The sequence below is a fragment of the Macrotis lagotis genome, chromosome 1 (assembly GCF_037893015.1).
Source record: "Macrotis lagotis isolate mMagLag1 chromosome 1, bilby.v1.9.chrom.fasta, whole genome shotgun sequence".
Classification (NCBI taxonomy): domain Eukaryota; kingdom Metazoa; phylum Chordata; class Mammalia; order Peramelemorphia; family Peramelidae; genus Macrotis; species Macrotis lagotis.
The window spans coordinates 931197734-931218084 of NC_133658.1; the positions used below are offsets into that span (position 1 = coordinate 931197734).

The 20351-nt window shown below is 40.2% G+C and overlaps 1 protein-coding gene across 1 annotated transcript in view; it reads right to left on the bottom strand.

Annotated features, from left to right (window-relative positions):
• Positions 1 to 4694: 4694 nt before the first annotated feature.
• LOC141510441 (uncharacterized) overlaps positions 4695 to 20351 on the bottom strand; it is a 39522-nt gene continuing 23865 nt past the window's right edge. The window contains 2 exon segments of the mRNA XM_074220259.1: positions 4695 to 4834; positions 5176 to 5398. Coding sequence (XP_074076360.1) covers positions 4695 to 4834; positions 5176 to 5398 — 363 coding nt within the window.

Here is a 20351-nt window from a genome sequence, read left to right on the forward strand (position 1 = left end):
CAATAATGAAACAGCCTGGAATGATAGAAACATTGTTTATTTAACATTTCCTGAGGATATGGGCACTCCCCCAATGAGGAAAACCCTAAATTGAGACAATGACCAGTCTTATATATGGTTTAGAAAGCTTTCCCCACTTTCAGAGTCATGATAGGTCAGGGATATAATCTAATTGATACACCCATCTCATATCACTCCTAAATATGTCTCCCTCCCCCATTGTATATGTGTAAGTTATTTTGGATGAACCTTATTAAGCATGCATATTTGTGAAAGGTGAGAGACTTTAGGTCAATACAGACCAGTTGGAGATGGTTTCTGTGTAATCTTGGGACAGGCTAGGGGATCCCTTCCAGCTTTGTGATTGTTCAGGGTCATTTCTTTTATCTTTTCTTTTGTCTTCCTTCCACATTCCTGTGTGTAGGTTTGGGTCTTTTAGCCTAATTAATAACTCTGAGAACCCTGCCTTTATAATGTATTGTTCTGTCAGGCGCCTGTGGAATCCTAACAGCATCCCCTCACATTCTGTGAAAACTCACTGATTTCACACACACACACACACACACACACACACACACACACACACACGCACAATACAGTAGAGAACTGTGAATTAGGAGAAACAAAATCTTTCAAAAATGTGGAGGTCCCTTCTCTTGAGATTCTGCCTCCCTGGACACTGTTGATTGTATCCTGTCTTCCCTTGACCCTGTTGCACTCAGTCCTCCATTTCCACCTCGACTTAACTTTGGCCTGGACATTGGCAGGCAGGAAATGACATGTTAAAATTGGACATCAAGTACCTTGAGACAGGAAGCACATTGTCATTGGAAGTTGTCTGACTCCTAGGTGAACACCTCTGTCCAGCCTACAATGGAGGGGTATTTAAAAGGAAGTGTCGCTCCTTCAGCTCTCTTGCTCCTTGCTTTCTCTTCCAGTCTCCTCTCTCTCTCTGTCTCTCTGTCTCTCTGTCTCTCTGTCTCTCTCTCTCTCTCTCTCTCTCTCTCTCTCTCTCTCTCTCTCTCTCTCTCTTTATCTCTCTCTCCCCATTAGACCTGGAGCTCCTTGAGGACAGGAATTATTCCTTCCTTTGTGGTCACTTCTGAAGTTTTGAAAAGTGGCTGCTGGGACACAAGAGCCACATTTTTAAATGCTTAAAGACTTCACTTCAGAAATGGTAACTGAAAATATCTGGGAAGTCTTATGTGACCTGAGGCAGGACATGAACAGAACCAGGAGGACAATCTCTGCCTTTCCACACTCAGAGAAAAGGCCTGGGACAGCTTTCAGGTCTCTCTACTCCAGGCCTGCTTAGAAGGAAGAGCTTAGCCACTAGTAACACAAAGGAGAGGGCCAAACATCTGCTCACGTGCACATGTGTATGTCTATCTGTCTCTCTGGAGACAAGGGGAACTAAGCAAGCAATAAGAGCAAAGATTTGATCCCTACTGCTTAGAAACTAAGGTAGGTGTGGGGAACCTTTTTTCTACCTCGGGCCATTTAAATACTTGTAACATTCACTGGCTATAAAAAATTACCAACTTTATAAATTAACCTACTATATTGGGTTGAACTTTCAACTAATTCACCACCAAAAGCTCCCACCAGTGGTTGCCTTGGCAATGCCTGACCAAATGGTTTCCCAGGATGTATTTGATCAGAGGGCTGGACATTTCCATTCTGGTCTGGAAGTTGTAATGATGGAAATCCCAAGGAAAACTAACAATGATAGTGAGCTCACAAGGAGTTCCCTTTATATAGTTCTCCAAGGGAAAAAGGCTTTACAAGTTTGGTTACAAGTTAACTTCTAATATAGAAATGAATTTTACCTGTTAGATTGTCTGACCACTGTCCTTTCCAAGGCACAATTCAAACCCAGGACTTTCTGACTCTGTCTAGCACTCTAATACTTTTCAAAAGCAGGGGATGGGGTGGGGAAGGTGAGCATTTAGGACAGTGCCTGACACTATCAATGCTTCTTTTCCTTTCTTAGGTATCTATTTATTCTAGAACTTGCTTCTAGATAGGGGTAACCTAACCCTGGTTATGAAGATGCTATTGCCTCGAGACTATGACAACAGTTGTTTGAGATCCAGTCATTCACTCTGGGGTTGACAGGAAAAAGTGGGAAGAGTACCAGACCCTGAACCAAGAGTCATGTAGAAGCCCTTCAAATACTTGGAGAGCAGTCATGGCTTTTCTCAATATTTTTTCCATCCAGGATTCATGTAACAAGACCTCATGGGCTCTTACTGTCCTGGTTGTACTTGGTTAGATCATCTCCAGTGTAAATGTGGCCCTCCTAAACATGATGTCAAGAGCTGAATGTAGTAAGACAGATATAATATGGTCTGGGCAGAGGACAAGAGAACCATTTTTCCCACCCCTGCCCCCATTGCTTCCTGAAGACTTTGTCCACATAAATGTCTGACATTGTACTGGAAGTCAGGTCACTAGGACCACCAGATTTTCTTCCCAGATGACCTGTTATCCACTTTAATTTTTCTAAACTTATGTATTTTAGTCTATCAAGATCTTTTTGAATTATAAATCTGTCATTCATGCCACCTCCAAACCTACTAACATGCCAGTGATAATACTGCTTCCCCAATTCCCTCAACTCCATATTTGAGAATTACTGAAAAAACTGAACAGTAGTCTGACAGAAATGAGTTTTAAACCAATATCTTATTGAATCCTCAAAAAATTCAAAATGAATGCTGAGAATCATATCATTTTCTTTTCAATTAGAAGAGATCAGCTCATTGAAAAGCCTCCAGGAAGGAATACATTCTAAACCAAACAAAACGGAGAGGCAGTTAGCAAGAGAGATTCGATCATTTTGATTGCATGAAACTGAAAAACTTTTTTAGAAGCAATGTGCACACAAAAAAGGATAAGGCAGAACATATCCTGTACTTCTACCTCTGCTTCTGGAGGTAGAGTTGGAAGTGGCCCTTTCATAGAAAGGGCAGGGAAGAGGTTGAAACAGAAATTTGCCTTTGGTCAAGAGAGGGCACCAAACTCAAACCTTTGTCTGCTAGTCACCTTCAATGTGTGATAACTTCAGTCTTTCACCTTGCTGATACCAGTTCTTTGAAGGGAATATGGTGCCCTGTGGGCAGAACCAAATGCATCCACCTAATCCTAAGGGATTCACTGAACCAAGTGAGGGGCTCCCTCCAAATCCATCTTGACTCCTGCACAGAAGCTCTTGTTGCTCTTACCGAAGAGTAAAGGACCTCAAGAACACATAGATGGTACAAGTAGGGCTAGGAGATAGGTCCTTAAAAATCCAAACATGGCCACTAGATAGCAGATTCTCTGCACATCAATGAGGGCCTTTTAGAGAACAGCTCACTTCAGTTGGGGTAGAAATGTCTCAGTTTGTCAAGATGCTGGGACTTGACACAAAGTTAGCAATATTATGATTGTGTAATTGGGGGGGGGATGGCAATGACACTACTAGATGAGATTTTATCAATCAATAGGGACCCAGGAACAGGAGCCAGTGAGAGGCACCCAGGCATTTATTTACCCCTCTCCCCCAGGGATCCAACAACAAATGTCATGAATTTAGAAAGAGAATGTCATCTTTATTTAACTGTAATTAGCTTTATTTATAATTCTATGTGTCTTTTTGATGTATTTAAAACCCTTATTCCCAGAAAGGGTAGCTAGATTTTATTGGATTTCAATGGGGGGGGCAGGGTGGAACTGTGCTAAGTCAACAACTTTGTCCTCCAGAGCCCTCTGGGTCCAGAGGCCAGATATGAATCAGGATGACTGAAGATGATTTTGAATGTGAGGTAATCAGGGTTAAAGTGACTTGCCCAAGGTCACACAGATAATGATCAATGTCTTTGGGTTAGAACTCCTGTCCTCCTGACTCCAAGGTCAGTGATCTTTCCACTGCACCACCTACCTTCCCCCTAGACTTTATCCTACAACTGAAGGGGTCTAGGACCAAAAATTGGTTAAACACCCCCCATGCACAGATATTCCCTCCAATCCCTACTTCCTCTTACTCAGAGCAAAGAAAAGCCTAAGGCCAGTTGGATTTGACCATTAATCACTGCATTGGCCATGGACTATTCCAAGCTTAGAAAGCCTGAAGTTTCTTTTTTCCCTAAAATAGCAACCTTATCTGACCAAAGCAGCTAGTAACCAGTGACATTTCAATATTAGCTAGATGATGCAGTGGGTAGAGAGCTGTCCCTGAAGTCAGGGAGACCTGAATTCAAAATCTGCCTATACTACAAAATATTTTGCTTCATCCTTAACAAAATGGTCAGCACCATGGAGAGAACCTTGGAATCTACTCAGAGAAAATTTCTGGCTGAAGGCCTTCCCACTCTGAATCCATAAATGATTTGTATCCAGAGAGAATTCTCTCCTAAGAAGCTTTGTACTCCATTTGAAAGACCTTTCTCATCCATACAGTGATGAGATTTATATCAATCTGGCATGAATTCTCTGAAGGGAAATAAGGGCTGATTTTGGCCTGATGGATTCATCCCATAGATTATTATAGCTTTCACAATTATTGCATTCATAAGATTTCACACCAATGTGGGTTCTCTAAGTCAGATTGACCCTCTGTGTGAAAGCCTTTCCATATCGATTATATTCATAAGGGGGAATTCTCTGATGGGACTGCTTTCTGAGTCTTTCCACAATGTTAACACATATTTTTAAGGTTTTTCCCCAGTGTGGATTCTCTGATGTAAAGAAAATTTGGAGCTCATTGTGAAAGTCTTTCCACATTGTTTACATTCATAAGGTTTCTCTGCAGTGTGGATTCTGTGATGTGCAGCAAGACTGGAGCTCTGTGGGACAATCTTTCCACATTGATTACATTCATAAAGTTTTTTCCTCCACTGTGGATTCTCTGATGTGCAGCTAGACTGGAGCTTGTCCTGAAAGTCTTTCCACACTAATTACATTCATAAAGTTTCTCACTAGTGAGGATTCTGTGATGTACAGTAAGATTGATCCTCCTTGTAAAAATCTTCACTGTGGATTACATCATATAGTTTGCCCCCAGTGTGAATTCTCTGCTGTACAGCAAGATGGGAGCTCTGTGCGAAAATCTTTTCACACTGATTACATGTATAAGATTTCTCTCCTGTGTGGATTCTATGTTGTACAGAAAGCCAGGAGTTTTTTTTTTCCTAAAAGTCTTTCCACATTGATTATATTCATAAGGTTTCTCCCCGGTGCGAACTCTCTGATGCACAGTAAGATTGACCCTTCTTGTAAAAGTCTTTCCACATAAATTACATTCATGAGGCTTCTCTCTAATGTGAATTCTCTGATGTTCATCAACACTGGAGCTCGTTCTGAAAGACTTTCCACATTGATTACATTGATAAAGTTTCTCTCCAGTGCGTGTTCTCTGTTGTGTGAAAATCTTTCCACATTAATTGCATTCATAAGGTTTGCTCCTAGGATGGATGTTTTGATGTTTAGCAAGTTAATCTTTTTTTTGAAAAGTTATTCTACCTTGATTGCATTCATATGGTTTCTCTCCAATCTCTGATATATAGCACAGATTTCTCTACAAGTGTAGTCATGGGGAACATCATTCCTGAATCTTTGCTTATGAGTTTTTTCCTCTGAAAGTCTTATCTCTGCAGCAGTCTCTTTGACTTCAAGTCTGATCTCTCCTTCTAAAAAACACAAATATTTAATATACATACACATAGCCACATATACACAAATGTATAATTGTATCTGCTTCTCTCCATGACATAATGGAAACGGATTTACATGTTGCTTCCCCAGGCAAAGAGGAAACTCTTCAAACTTAAATGGTCAGAACAAATCATTTGAAAAATCATTAGCTCACATTAGATCATTTGGCACTTCACAATCACATTGAATCCTCAGAACAAACCTTGTGACATAGGGAGGGCTTACATTCTCGTTATATTCAAAACTCAGGCCATGAGTTCAGACTGGTTGATCAAAATATCAACAGCTTAGATTGGAACTCAAAGAGTGTGACTGGGCATACTCTGTTCTTAGTACTAGACAAATTATTCCCAGTTTGAATCTTGCTGCTTCACGTTCACATTCACTGTATGCACTTTTCATATTTTCTTCTTAAACATTATGGCATTTCATGAACAAATATAAGATGAACCTATTATTTCAAAAGTCTAGCTTATCTGTAAGCATAATAAAATTTCCTTGATTAGCAATTTCAATCCTATTCATTATTCTGCTTCAGTGTCTAAACTTCAAATGAATGCTAGAATTATTTTATGTTTATACTTGAGGTATAAGAAATTTTGTTTGGGCTCATTAATGTATTGGGTCTAAACGATTAATATTTCTTCATAAAAATTATCTTTAAATGCTCATTAAAAAATTATTAAATCCTTGTAGCAAAAACCATTTCAAAAAATGCATGTCTGAAAATGTGTCTCATAAAGGAACTTGAATCCATTATTATTTTATAAGAAAGTGGACAACATGATTCACTATGAGTTCTCTTGTGGTCCTTCTCATTTAGTGATTCACAAAGTCATTGGAGATTCTAGACAGTGATCCAAGGTTTTTGAGCTAAAAGCAGTAAAGGTCCAATTTTGTTACAAAGACATTTTTCCTTTCTGATAACAAGCATGCTTTCCACCATAAATGTAGCAGAAGGGAGTCCTTGTCACCTCTGGGGTCCCAAGAAACTCCTCAGTATAACAGATATACAGTTTGGCTGGCACCTCTGAGTCTGGAAACATCCCGACAGGACTCCAAACATTTGACTCTGGAAGTCACAAGAAATACCATAAATACTCATCAGGTGTTCTTCTTAACCTAATCCTTTTTCTGTGTCAGCAAATTCCCGCTTTACCCCCAAACTGCCACCCCCTTTCCCAGATGCAGCTGGAATTGTGAGATAGTAAACTTCACTCAACTTCAGCCCCAGGGAAACATGATAGACACAAGGCCAACTCTGATCTTTTACCCATCTTCTGTCTTTTGTTGGCTTCCTATCTATACTATGCCACACGTGTACAACAGTCTGACAAAGAAATATATCTAACCACTACCTTGACTTCTGTATCCTCCTTGCTCATGATACACCCCTCAAAATACTACAAAAACCCTGTCCTCTGATCACTCGGGCTGTCTGATTTGGGCTCTGATCCCTTGCAGTCCCTGGATTTAATAAACTCCACCTAAATTCAATTGGTCTCCATCTTGCATTCTGTTCTGGGGTACAACAGTTCTTACTTAGAGAGAACCTAATCAGACCCAACACTGAGTATCACAGAGGTCTCTGCCTAGACTCCTGAAGAGTTTCCTGTATGGAAAACTTGGGAGTCTCTATCTCCCAGCTCTCTGAATCAAAATATTAGTCACCTATGTGAAACTGGCCAATGACCTCCAAGAATAAGACAGTGGTGGAGCTACAGAGATTAGAAAATGGCCTCAAGCAGATGATTTATACAAAATGTAGCCTTAGATAATTTTCAAATATGGCAGCCTCCTTCACACTGGGAAAATCATGAAATTGGACTGGTTGGAGACACAAAAAAGGGTACATCATATCAGCTGGGCCTTCCTTGAGTCAAGGCAATCTTATGACATCTCCCTGAGTCCCTAGGTCACTCAGCAAAGATCTTTTCAAGATCTTTTCATTCAACCCCACACTCTCCCTTCTGGTTAATTTGCACCCCTATTTCTCTCTCCATATATAATCAACTAAGAACCTGATCTTGTAATCCACTGAAAAATTGGACCTCCTTTCTGTTCCATGAACAGGACACTCCACCTCCTGACTCTGAGACTTTTCCTCTGTATTGCTATTGCCCAGAATGCTTGCCATGTCTTTCCTGAAGCCCCAGCTAGAGACCACCTTCTGCAATCAGTCTTTTCCAGGCCTCCTTAACTTTGGGACCTTCCCTCTGTTCATCAGTTCCATTTTTTTCCTGTCCATAATAGATTTTTGCATAGATATGTATGTGTTTGCCCCTCTAGACTGTGAGTTCCATGGGAGCCTCTCCTTGTGTCCCCAATGCTTAGGGCCTGGCAAGGAGCAGGCACTTAAACGTTCACTTGAAGAAGACCTAAGAAAGAACTCATAATGTGTAGTCTAAGACTTAGTTTCATATCACCATATTCCAATAACTTTTTATGGGATCATAGATTAATGAATGGAAAGGAGCAGAAAGACAACCTCATCCTACCAATGGGAAAACTGAGGCTGTTAACTCATTAAGGGACTTGCCCAGAAAGTCACTGTTAAAGAAAATGTAAAAAATATTTCCAAGGCAGGTTTTCCTGTCCCCAAAACTAACAGTTGTGTCACCACAGCACAGAGAAGCCTCTAGTAAACACATCTCTCATTGACCTGCTTTCACCTCACTTACTTGGATGGTGACTCCTCAGGGCTTCTTGCTCCAGCATCTAGGGTCTTCCTCTTTGTTCAAAATAAGAAATTACATCTTCTCTGGGAACTAGAATCCCTAGACATGAGGAATTGGTTAGGGATGAACTTGGAGAGAAACTTGTAATTTAGTTCTCTTTAGGGAAAGGGCGATGAATATGTTCAAACATATGTATCTCTTCTCCCTGTCTGAGCTGATAAACCAAATAATGATTTGAATAAATAATCTCTGAGATGTTCCTATACTGCTTTGATCTTTGACCTGAAGGTCAAGGTACCTAGAGCTTTAGCAGGAACAAAGGAAACACTCAGGTTCCCATGACACGCTTTTTATAGGACAATGGACAGTAAGAGGACCTTGTCTTTGAAACACAGGAGACTAGCAATTTTCTCTTTCTAATAACTGATACATCTTCCAAAACATAGGTAATAGGGGTAGATTTATGAGGGGAAGTGTCCTACAGAGAGCAGATTCTGGGTATTCTCTAGCATGAACTCTTTGAACAACTTCCTGAAGATCTAAGAGACCCCATTCCTCCTGGGTGAAATCCAATCACATCCTTGAATCGCACCAACCCCTAAATTATCAAAAATATAAGAAGTTGAGTTATAGGACACTTCAGAATTCCCCATTTCTAACCATGAGTAATTTAGGAGGAAATTGAAGAGCAGAGAAGGGAACGAAAGGGAGTAGAACTAAGAGAACATTGTACACATCGTACAATCCTTAGAGACTTGCTATGGACAATGCTCTACACAGCCAGAGAAAGAAAAGTAAATCAAAACAAAACCAAAAAACCCTACAGAATCTGAATGAACACCACTGTTAGTGATCCTTGAGGACCACAGCTATGAGATAACAAGGACAAAAGTCTCCATGCCCCTCTTGCCCCTCTTGCCCCTCTGTGGTTTCACAATACTACTGACTCAGTATTTCAGGACATCTTCATTCTCCTACTTTTGTGTTTTCCCAGGAAACTGCTCATCCTAAGATAACAGGATATATAGCATAACTGTAAAGATAAGGAAGAATGACAAGAATTTGGGCAAACGACTTTATGACCTTTTTGTATGCTTGGCTCCCGCTGTTTATCTCATGAGATATGTTTGTGCTGTCCCTGGGCCTTGGGAAGATATATAGAGGTGAAGGACACTCAATAAAGTGCTCTTTTGTTCCTAGGAAAAGAGGCTCCTGTCTCTCATCCTTTCACTGTAGCTGAGACCAAGTTCTTTGCTGGTCAAGGAACTCAAGGGACTTGGTGCATCGTTTCATTGCACGCCACATTAACTTTTTAAAAAATTTCTATGTTTTTGTTTCCTATCTCATGTTTTTCTTTCTTTTCCATTAATCCTAATTCCTTATACAGAAAATTAATCATGTGTAACATGTTAAACACAGATGTGAAAATGTGCAATATTCACCACTCTTCACCACTGGGGGGGGGGGGAGGAAGAAATTATGTAATTTAAAAATATGCACATGTATATGGATGATTGTTCAAACATTTTCATAACATGTAATTGGAAAAATAAAATATCATTTGGAAAAATAATCTGACTGGAAAATCTCATACAATTTTCATGAACTGATGCATAACAAAGTGAACAGAACCAGGAGAATGTTGTTCACAGTAGGAGCAATATTATAAGAACTGTGAATGGCTTAGCTATTCTCAGCAATTCCATGATCCAAGACTAATGCAAAGGACTGATGGGGTATAGTGTTTGCCTCCAGAGAAAGTAGTAGTACTGCTTGAATACTTGCAAAAATACTTGAAAATGCTATTTTTCTCTCTCTTTCTTTTCTTTTGTTTGAGTCTTCTTGTACAAAATGACTAACATGGAAATGTTTTATAGATTGTATAATTTATATTTGATTGCTTTCTCAAGGAGGAGGAGGAATAGGGAAAGAAAGGTAGAATTTGGAACTTCAAAGCAAAAAAATGAGAAAAATGGTTTTAATATAATTGGGGAAAATAAAATATTGATTTAAAAATTAAAATCTGATATATATGATTTATTTTTAATCCAAAATTCATCTTCCATTTTCTTTGTTTTATTATTTACTTGTGGACAAATGAGGAATTGATTTCTCTGGTCCACTTTTTGATATTCTCAAGAATTTTTAAATAGTTCCTTTCTGAATCACTCTTCTTCATTGCATGGTACTCATTCAGTGAGTTCTCATTAAAACAAGACAGTCCTTTTATTGAAAGGTAACTGAACTCTGATTTCCTAACTCACATCCGTTAGAAGCTACTCCTAAACTCTTTTTCTGCAAGTGCCTCTCTCGGCTATCCTCCATCATCAGTGAATGAGGAATATCTGAGGAACATTTCATTATAGGGGCCATGGATCCTTTAATTAACTTGTACTGGGGGCAGGTGCAGTAGATAGAGCACTGGCCCTGGAGTCAGGAGGACGTGAGTTCAAATCCAGCCTCTGACACTTAATTACCTAACTGTGTGACCTTGGTCAAGTCACTTAACAGCATTACCTTGGGAAAACAAAAAAACCAAATAATTCACTGGTACTGGCTTGAAGTTCTTCCTTGAGTTATTTTATTGTAGGTTGGACAATTTTGAATCTATAAGAGATAGAAAAAGACTGAACTTTTCTGGACTTTAGCTACTTCTCTCAGAGACAATGAAGATGGTTTTTGGTTTCTCACAGAGATTACAGAATATGATTCCTCAATAAAATTATTCAATTAAATCAAATATAAAATACTGGATCAAGAATTAATTCTCTCACTAATCAAATTATGAAGGGAATGTTTTAGAGGGCTAAATAGAATCACAACCAAGCCATAAAATTGTGGCTCTTGAGATGGGCAGAATCTCAGAGAGATTGAATGAAGCAATTTTCCAGCCCAAGGCAGGTTGGTGAATCCACAGAAAATATCTGTTCCACCAAGACCAGGATTAAAAGGAACCATAGTCCAGTCCAGGCCACAGCCACACAACCCCAGAATGGACCAGTTCCACCCATATAGGAATAGCTCACAGGGTGCCTGAGTCCATGGGGGCATCTGGGTCTGTGAAAGCAGAAGCAGTTTCCAGACCTCTTAGCCCAGGGATCACTGGGGACAGCTTGGAGGATTGACAGGAGAACTCTGCTGTATCAGAGTGAGCATGGAACCCAAGGCAATGCAAGCCTCAGCATAGTCTCAGAAATAAATGCAATCACCCAGCAACTGCTTCCAAAGTGCTCATTCCACAGACAGAAAGGGGCAGAGACTACAGGGGTCTCTCTGCTATCCCTGAGGCAAGACTCTGCTGCATTGGCCAAGCTCAGATCCTGGACTCAGTGTGGAGACCCCCATACTGCCATAGAGGAGCTCCTCACAGCTCTAGGGCAGTGCCTGAGGTCATCCACAGACCAGAGCACAGGTCAGAAGAGCAGTGAGAGCCTCTCAGGAGACATTGGAGAAATTAAAGTCCCTGGGTGGGGTTGTACCAAAAACCCTTAATAGCTTTGGGAATACAATAAATCAGGCCATATGTTAAGGAAATGAGCAAACAACAGAACAGAAAGAATCTGATCATAGAAACTTATTTTGTGCCCATGGAAGATCAAAATATACACTCAGAAGATGACAAAGTTGAAGCTTCTGTATCCAAAGCCTCCAAGAAAAATAGGAATTAGTCTCAGGCTCTGGAGGAGCTCAAAAAAAGATTATGAAAATCATATGAGAGGTAGAGGGAAAAATTGGGAAGAGAGATGAGAGCAATGCAGTAAAATCATGAAAACCAAGTCAGCAGCTTGGTGAAGGAGATACCAAAAATACTGAAGAAAATAACATGTTAAAAAACAATTCAGGTCAAATGGAAGAAGCAGTCCAAAAGGCCAATGAGGAGAAGAATGCCTTTACAAAGCAGAATTGACCAGCTGAAAAAGGAGATAAAAAAAGTCTCTGAAGAAAATAACTCTTTCAAATGTAGAATTGAGTTAAAGGAAGCTGATGGCTGTGAGAAATCAAGAAACAATAAAAAAAAAACCAAAAGAATGAAAAACTATAATAAAAATGGAAAAGAGATCCAAGAGAGATAATTTAAAAATTATTGAGCTACCTGAAAGACATGACCAGGAAAAGAGTATAGACTTCATTTTTCAAGAAATCATGCCCTGAGATCCTAGAAGTAGAGGATAAAATAGAAATTGAGAGAATTCATTGACTTGGGAGTTCTGGAATTTGGCTATAATGTTCCTAGCCCTCTAAAAAACTCCTAGGAACATTATAGCCAAATTCCAGAACTCCCAAGTCAATGAGAAAATGCTACACACTGTCAGAAAGAAACAAATCAATTATTGTGGTGCTATAGTCAGGATTACACAGGATTTGGCAGCATCTAATTAAGGGCTTATAGAGCTCTGAATATAATATTCCAGATGGCAAAATAGATTGGATTACAACCAAGAATCAACTATCCAGCAAAACTGAATATCCTCTTTCAGGAAAAACATGGACTTTCAATGAAAGAGGGGACTTTGAACTGCAATGACCAGAGCTAAACAGAAAGTTTGATCTTCAAGTTGAAACATAGAGAGAGTGAACAGGAAGGGCTTATTATGAGGGATTTAAAAATGCTGAACTGTGCATATTCTTGCATGGGAAGAAGATACTGATAACTCATATGAACCTTCTCATTTATAAGTTATTAGAAGGAACATATATAGACAAGGCATGGGAGGGAGCTGAATATAATGGTATAACATAGTATAAAGATGGAGTCCATGTGTGAAAAAGGAATATACTCAGAGAAAGGGAAAAGAGAGGTAAAATGGGCTATATATACATGAGTCAAGAAAAAGGTTTTGCAATGGAGTGGAAGAGGAGAAGGTGAGGGAATGAGTGAGTCTTCAATTTCATTAGAAATGGCTCAGAGAAGAAATAACATAAAAACTCAATAGGGTATAGAAATCTACCTTACCAGAGAGAAAAAAGGAGAGGAAAGAAATGGGAGAAGGGAGACAGAGTTGGGAAAGAGGGTAGTAGGTGATCGAAGAGAGGGAAGATCATGGGAGAGGGAAGTCAGATACAACACACTTCTAAGGAGGGACAGGGTGAAAGGAGAGAGAGAGAGAGAGAGAGAGAGAGAGAGAGAGAGAGAGAGAGAGAGAGAGAGAGAGAGAGAGAGAATATAATACAATGGGGGGGAATAGAATGGATGGAAATGCAGTTAACAAAAGCAACTGTGGGAAAAAAAATATTGAAGCAACTTCTCTGATGGACTTATGACTAAGAATGCAACCTATTCCAGAGACAGAGCTAATGGTATCTGATCACAAACTGAAGTGCACTGTTTTTTTCTCTAACCTTGATACTTCTCTATCTTTTGGGGGGGGGGGAGTTTATGTATACTTTCACAACAAGACTATTGTAGTCATGTGAAAATAAATAAATAAATAAATAAATAACTTAAAGAATCGTAGAAAAACCAAAGGTCCACAATTCTCAAGGGAAATGATGAAAATCAGAGAGGATGAAGTGGGAGCCACACCTGTATAGCTAAAACTATATTCTAAAGTAGCAACTCCTTGAAACCATCTGACATTGGTAAACAGAATTAGAAAAGGAAATAGATCCACTGAAAACCAGAAGATCAAAGAAATGAAAAATAAACTAGTTCTTTGGAAAGACTAATAAAACTGACAAAGGCCTTAGTAGTCGCATTGCAAAAATAGAGGAAAGAGGGGCAGAGCCAAGATGGCAACATGAAGGGATCGTCTCAGGAGCTCTCTGATAAAAACTCATAAACTAAGGACTCTAACTAAACTTTCGAGAGACAGAACCCACAAAGGGACCCAGTGAGGCAGTTCCACTACTCAAGGTAACCTGGAAAAGAGCAGAAAGGCTCTGCTCCCCCGGGGTTGGAGGAGTGGCCTGCCAGAAGGGTGGCCCACCAGAGCCAAAGAACTTCAGCCTCCCGGAGGCAGCCCCAGGGTGCTGGGAGCTGTGTGCCAGCATAAAGTGGGGGAACAGCTGGGGACCTCTGCAAGAGCGAGTGGAGCCCAGCCCTCAGGGCAGACAGCCAGCAGCTTGGTCTTTCAGCAGCCCAAATCCAGGAAACTGAAGCAGGCAGAGCCGGTAAGCAGGAGCCCCCAGGGCATGAGCCCATTGAGTTGAGGGAGGGGAGTGAAGAGAGAGAGAGACTGCCCAACTCTGTCCTCTGCCTCTGGAACAGGACTCTGGGGCTCTGACCACATTCAGATCCTGATCCCAGCCTACGTGCCCCCCATAGAACAACAGGGCCCCCCCACCTCGGCCCCATGGCAGAGGGGGGAGCTTATGGTCATTCACAGACCAGGAGGGAGGACAGAACCTCACATACTGAGACCCTTGTGGGAGTGTCCCAAAAGCTCAGGAAGCACCCCCCCAAAAAAACAGGCTTAGGCTGGAAAAATGAACAAGCAAAGAAATAAGAGGAAGACCATTGAGAAATATTTTGCAAATGAGCCCCAAGAAGGATCAAAATACTCAGTCTGAAGATGAGGAAGCACAAGCTCCTGCATCTAAAGACTCCAAGAAAAACAGAAATTGGGCTCAGGCTATGATAGAGTTCAAAAAAGACTTTGAAAATCAAAGGAGGGAGTTGGAAGAAAAACTGGGAAAAGAAAGGAGAGAGATGCAGGAAAAACATGAAAATGAAGTCAGCAGCTTAGTCAAGGAAATCCAAAAAAATGCTGAAGAAAATAGCATGCTAAAAACAGCTTAGGTCAAATGGATAAAACAGTTCAAAAAGTTATTGAGGAGAAGAATGCTTTAAAAAGCAAAATTTGCCAGATGGAAAAAGAGATAAGAAAACTCTCTGAGGAGAATAAATCCTTCAGACAAAGAATAGAATTCAGGGAGATTGATGAATTTACCAGAAATCAGGAATCAATACTTCAAAACCAAAAAAAATGAAACAATTATAAGAAAATGTGAAATATCTCATTGAAAAAACAACTGATATGGAAAACAGACTTAGAAAAGATAATTTGAAAATTATTGGAATACCTGAAAGTCATGATCAGGAAAAGAGCCTTGACATCATTTTCAAAGAATTACTACAGGAAAATTGCCCTGATATTCTAGAAGCAGAGGGCAAAATAGAAATGGAGAGAATCCACCGATCCCCCAGAGAAAGAGATCCCAAAAAACCAACCCCCAGGAATATTATAGCCAAGAACTCCCAAGTCAAAGAGAAAATATTACAAGCAGCCTGAAGGACACAGTTCAAATATTGTGGAGCTGCAGTCAGGATCACTCAGGACTTAGCAGCATCTACATTGGAAGCTCGTAGGGCTTGGAATACAATATACCGGAAGGCAAAAGAGCTTAGAATGCAGCCAAGAATGAACTACCCAGCAAGGCTGAATGTCCTCTTCCAGGGAAAGAAATGGACTTTCAATGAACCAGGGGAATTTCAAAGGTTCCTTTTGGAATGGCCAGAGCTGAATAGAAGGTTTGATCTTCAGATACAGGACTCAGGTGAAGCATGGAGTTTGGAGGAGAGGGGGGAAATATGAGGGACTTAATGAGGATGAACAGCATGTATAGAAAAATGATACTGATAATATTCATATGAACCATCTCAGTTAATAGAGCAGGTAGAGGGAGCTTTTATAGTTGAAGCACAGGAGAAAGCTGAATTTGAAGATAAAATATGGTGTAAAAATGGAGTCAATAGGAAAAAAAGGGAAATGGAAAGGGAGAAAGAAAAAGGAAAGGGGGAATAGGCCAAGATATTTCACATAATAAGATTTTTTTTATTACAATGAGCTAGTGCAATGATATGGAAGGGGGGAGGCAAGGGGGAATGAGGGAACCTTTGCTCTCATCAGAGGTGACTAGGAGAGGAAACAGCATATATACTCAATGGGGTATAGACATCTGGAGTAAGAAGGAGGGGGGAGCCGGGGGAAGGGGTGGGGATGTGAACAAAGGAGGAGAGGATGGACCATGGGGGGAGAGTGATCAGATATAACACATTTTCTTTTTTACTTCTTGCAAGGGGCTGGGATTGGAAGGCCTGTCCAGGACCATAGGGCCAGGTGGATGCTGGGCCTAAGGGGTGGTAGGGGGGCTCGGGGCTTCTTGGCCCCAGGACCAGGGATCTGTCTGCTGTGCCACTCAGCGACCCTTCAGCAGAGTCAGAGTGAAAGGAGAGAGAGAAAATATAGTACACGGTAGTGGAGAAATAAGAAAGGAGGGAGTTGCGATCAGCAATGGCAAGGTTGGAAAAATATGGAAGTAACTTTTGTGATGGACTTATCCTAAAGAATGTGATCCACTCACGACAGAGTTGATGGTGTTGGAACAAAGACTGAAGCATTATTATATTCTGTTATTATTTGGGGGAGGGTGCAGGGCAGGTGGGGCTGGGTGGCCTGCCTGGAGCCACATAGCAGAATGATCTTTGGGTGTCTGAGGCCGGCTTCAGACCCAGGTGCTCCTGGCTCAAGGGCCAATGCTCTGCCACCCAGCCACCCCTACTATTATTACTATTTTATTTTATTTTGGGTCTTTTTTTTTTCTTTCTTCTTTTTGGTTTTTGCAGGGCAGTGGGGATCGGGTGGCTTGCATGTCACATGGCTGGGTGATTATTGGGTTTACGAGGCTGGATATGGACTCGGGTGCTTGTGGCTCCAGGGCTGGTGCTTCGTCCATTGCGCCACCTGGCCATACCTACAATTATTACTATTATTTTTTTTTAATTTTAATTTTTTTTCTCTCCCCTTTACTTTTTCGCCCAAGCAAGTCTATCTATACATGGGGGGAGGGGTATTTTGTTTACTTGTAAACAAGTATATTTTATTAATGTAAAAAAAACATTTGTATGAAATGAGAATAAAAAAATTAGAAAATTTAAAAAAAAGAGGAAAGAAATCAAGCCATAAAATAACAAGGGAAAAAGGTAAAAATCACAGAAAAACCAGGAATAAGGAAAACTAAAACATTATGCACAGTTTCATTATAATAAAACAGGAATTCCTCCTCAAACAGTTCAACTATCAGAATATTGCCAAGGAAATGCTTAGGCAGAAAGTAAATAGTTGAATTCCAGGTCTTTCTATAGTAGGGTTATACTAACTTTTTATGTTCTGAAACAAATTTTTGTAATATTCTTTGCTCCTCTCTCTGAGAAACAGTCCTGAGATTATCTTCCCTTATATGAGATCTTGAACTGATAACAGCTACCTGCCCACTCTGTCTCTGCCAAATAGGGATCCTCCTCTCAGGGAGGACTCTCCGAGGATAGGGAAACAGAGGCAAGAGATCAACATAGTAAACTGTTAACTCTTTGCTTACCAAAATGAGTCTGTTAACCCTGAACACTTTTTTACTACAATTGTATTGACCTGTAAACATTTGTAGGCCATCCCCTATTCTTCTATATAAATCCTATCCTTTTGCCCTGAATGTCTCCCTCTATGCTAATTACAAACTCAGTAAGACAATGATGTGGATGCTAGAAAACTTCTCTTGTCCTCCTGATGCTTAAAGACAACAATACTTCGGGGGTAGCTAAGTGGCATAGTGGATAGAGCACCGGCCCTGGAGTCAGAAGTACCTGGGTTCAAATCCAGCCTCAGACACTTAATAATGACCTAGCCGTGTGGCCTTGGGCAAGCCACTTAACCCCATTTGCCTTGCAAAAACCTAAAAACAAAACAAAAAAACCAACAATACTTCAAAAAGTATTGAATAAGGATGATTATTTATGAGGAGCAACTGGGCAACTTAATATTGTACAACTTCCATAGCCAAGTCACCAAGGGCATTAAATTAGTGACTTCCCATCTGTTGTTTGTGCATAATTATTTCCATTTCTCAATCTCTTTGGGGTAGTCATCTTGGACAGATGTCCTCCACCTATAGAAGTTTAAGGTAATCCTAAAGAAGAAAACTTCATCTTTACCTACATTTTATTTTAACCCTATGTTTTGGGGGGTTTTTTTTTAGATTTTTCAAGGCAATGGGGTTAAGTGGCTTGCCCAAGGCCACACGGCTAGGTCATTACTAAGTGTCTGAGGTCGGATTTGAACCCAGGTACTCCTGACTCCAAGGCCGGTGCTCTATCCACTGCGCCACCTAGCCGCCCCCAACCCTATGTTTTTAAGGTTTACCTGGCCAACCAATCAGTTTACGCATGTAAATAGAGGTGTCACTGATTACTTTATGAACCTCTTACACATTCACAATGTCTGTTCTATGTCAGAATTGACAAAGATTCAATTAGTACCAGGACTTCTTTCTCCTTTTCTGACTTAATATTGTATGTTGCTAACAGATATGTCATAGAGACATACGATATTGTGATTTCTTCCTTTCTAAAATTTCATAAGTATAAGTTTATGTAAGTCTCTTATAGAGAGAATGACTAGTCTTTTTGTCTTCTCAGGATGGCCTTTGTCTATCTGTTGACACACCTGGGAAAACCAAATTTGTAGATGCACTTTGTCGCACACAGACCGAGCCAATCTTCAGAGATCTATCTATCTATCTATCTATCTATCTATCTATCTATCTATCTGGATATAGATATAGATATAGATATAGATATATATACTTGGAGAAACTTAGACCTTGAGGAGGATAGAAGGTAACACTTAGACTTATAAACTTTAAATAGAGTTTGAGAAGAAGTTTTTATCAGAAATATAAAAGAAATTTCACTTTCACACAACTTCATTTATTCTTATGCTCCCTAGTGTGTTCTATATTTTGTCATAGACTCTTTCAGCATCTCTTGAGATAATCATATGCTTCTGTAATTGACCAACAAAGTGTCTCAAGTGGGTCATTTTGGGGGCCTTCATTGGCTCAGATTGAATGGAAACAGTAATTGCTCCTACATTGGCCAGAATCCTTGTGGTTCTTCCTCTCCCAAATTGATTTTTTTAAAAAAAAATTAGTCTAAAGACCATTCTTTGCTGCATTGAGTAATGCTGAGGGTCTCAGCCTCTCTCTTTTTTTTTTTTTAACAAACCAAAAGTGATACCTCATCTTTCTTGAGTACATTTAATCTCTGGATGAACAAAAAAAACTGTGACCTGGGAAAAGACCTAGCTTTAAAAAGCCAAGGTCTTGAGGGGGCAGCTAGGTGATACAGTGGATGGAGCACCTGTCCTGGAGTCAGGAGTACCTGGGTACAAATCTGGCCTCACACACTTGATAATTGCCTAGTTGTGTGGCCTTGGGCAAGCCACTTAACCCCATTGCCTTGGAAAAAACAAACCTAAAAAATAAAAGTCAAGGTCTCACAGGTCATCTCTCCTGTCATCCTGATCCATAGATGGCCACTGGACCTAGATGGCTCTGGAAGAGAAAGTGAAGTTGGTGACTTTGCAAAGCACCCTTTCATGTAAATCCAATACACTTGCAGGTCACAGTATCAACCCCTTAATGTCCTAGTCTTCTTTGACAAAGAAAGACCAACAATAACAATATTCTGGGCCCCACCAAGCAATCATCTCTGAGATTGGGTCCTCCTCAAAGCTTCTCTCCCCCTGCTCTGGAATCACCCCCTTCCCCTTCTGAGCAGACAAGATAAAATATGAGCACCAGACTTCCTGAATGTAGCAGGGGGCCAGGGCTTTGAGGTGCTGGCAGCAAAGCTTCTTGAGAAAATTGTGATTGTGTATACTAGAATGGAGGTCATGTGGCCATGTTGTTTCTTGGTTTAAATTTGTAGCCTTGCTTTTGTGAGATTTCATGTTTCTACTATAGGGATTTGGGGAAAACAATTCTGCAATAAAAAAATGACTTTTATCTGGTGGATGTCTGATCATAGATTATAAAAAGTATAAATTCCCACCTGAAATAATATATGTATGTATGGAAGCAATGGACCTTTGATTTGCCTCAGTCTCCGCAGACCCCAGCTTTGATTCACAATATCATTCCTTCCTTGGGTAGAATTGATATTGTCATAGCTAGGAATGCAGAAAATAAGAAAATGCTTCA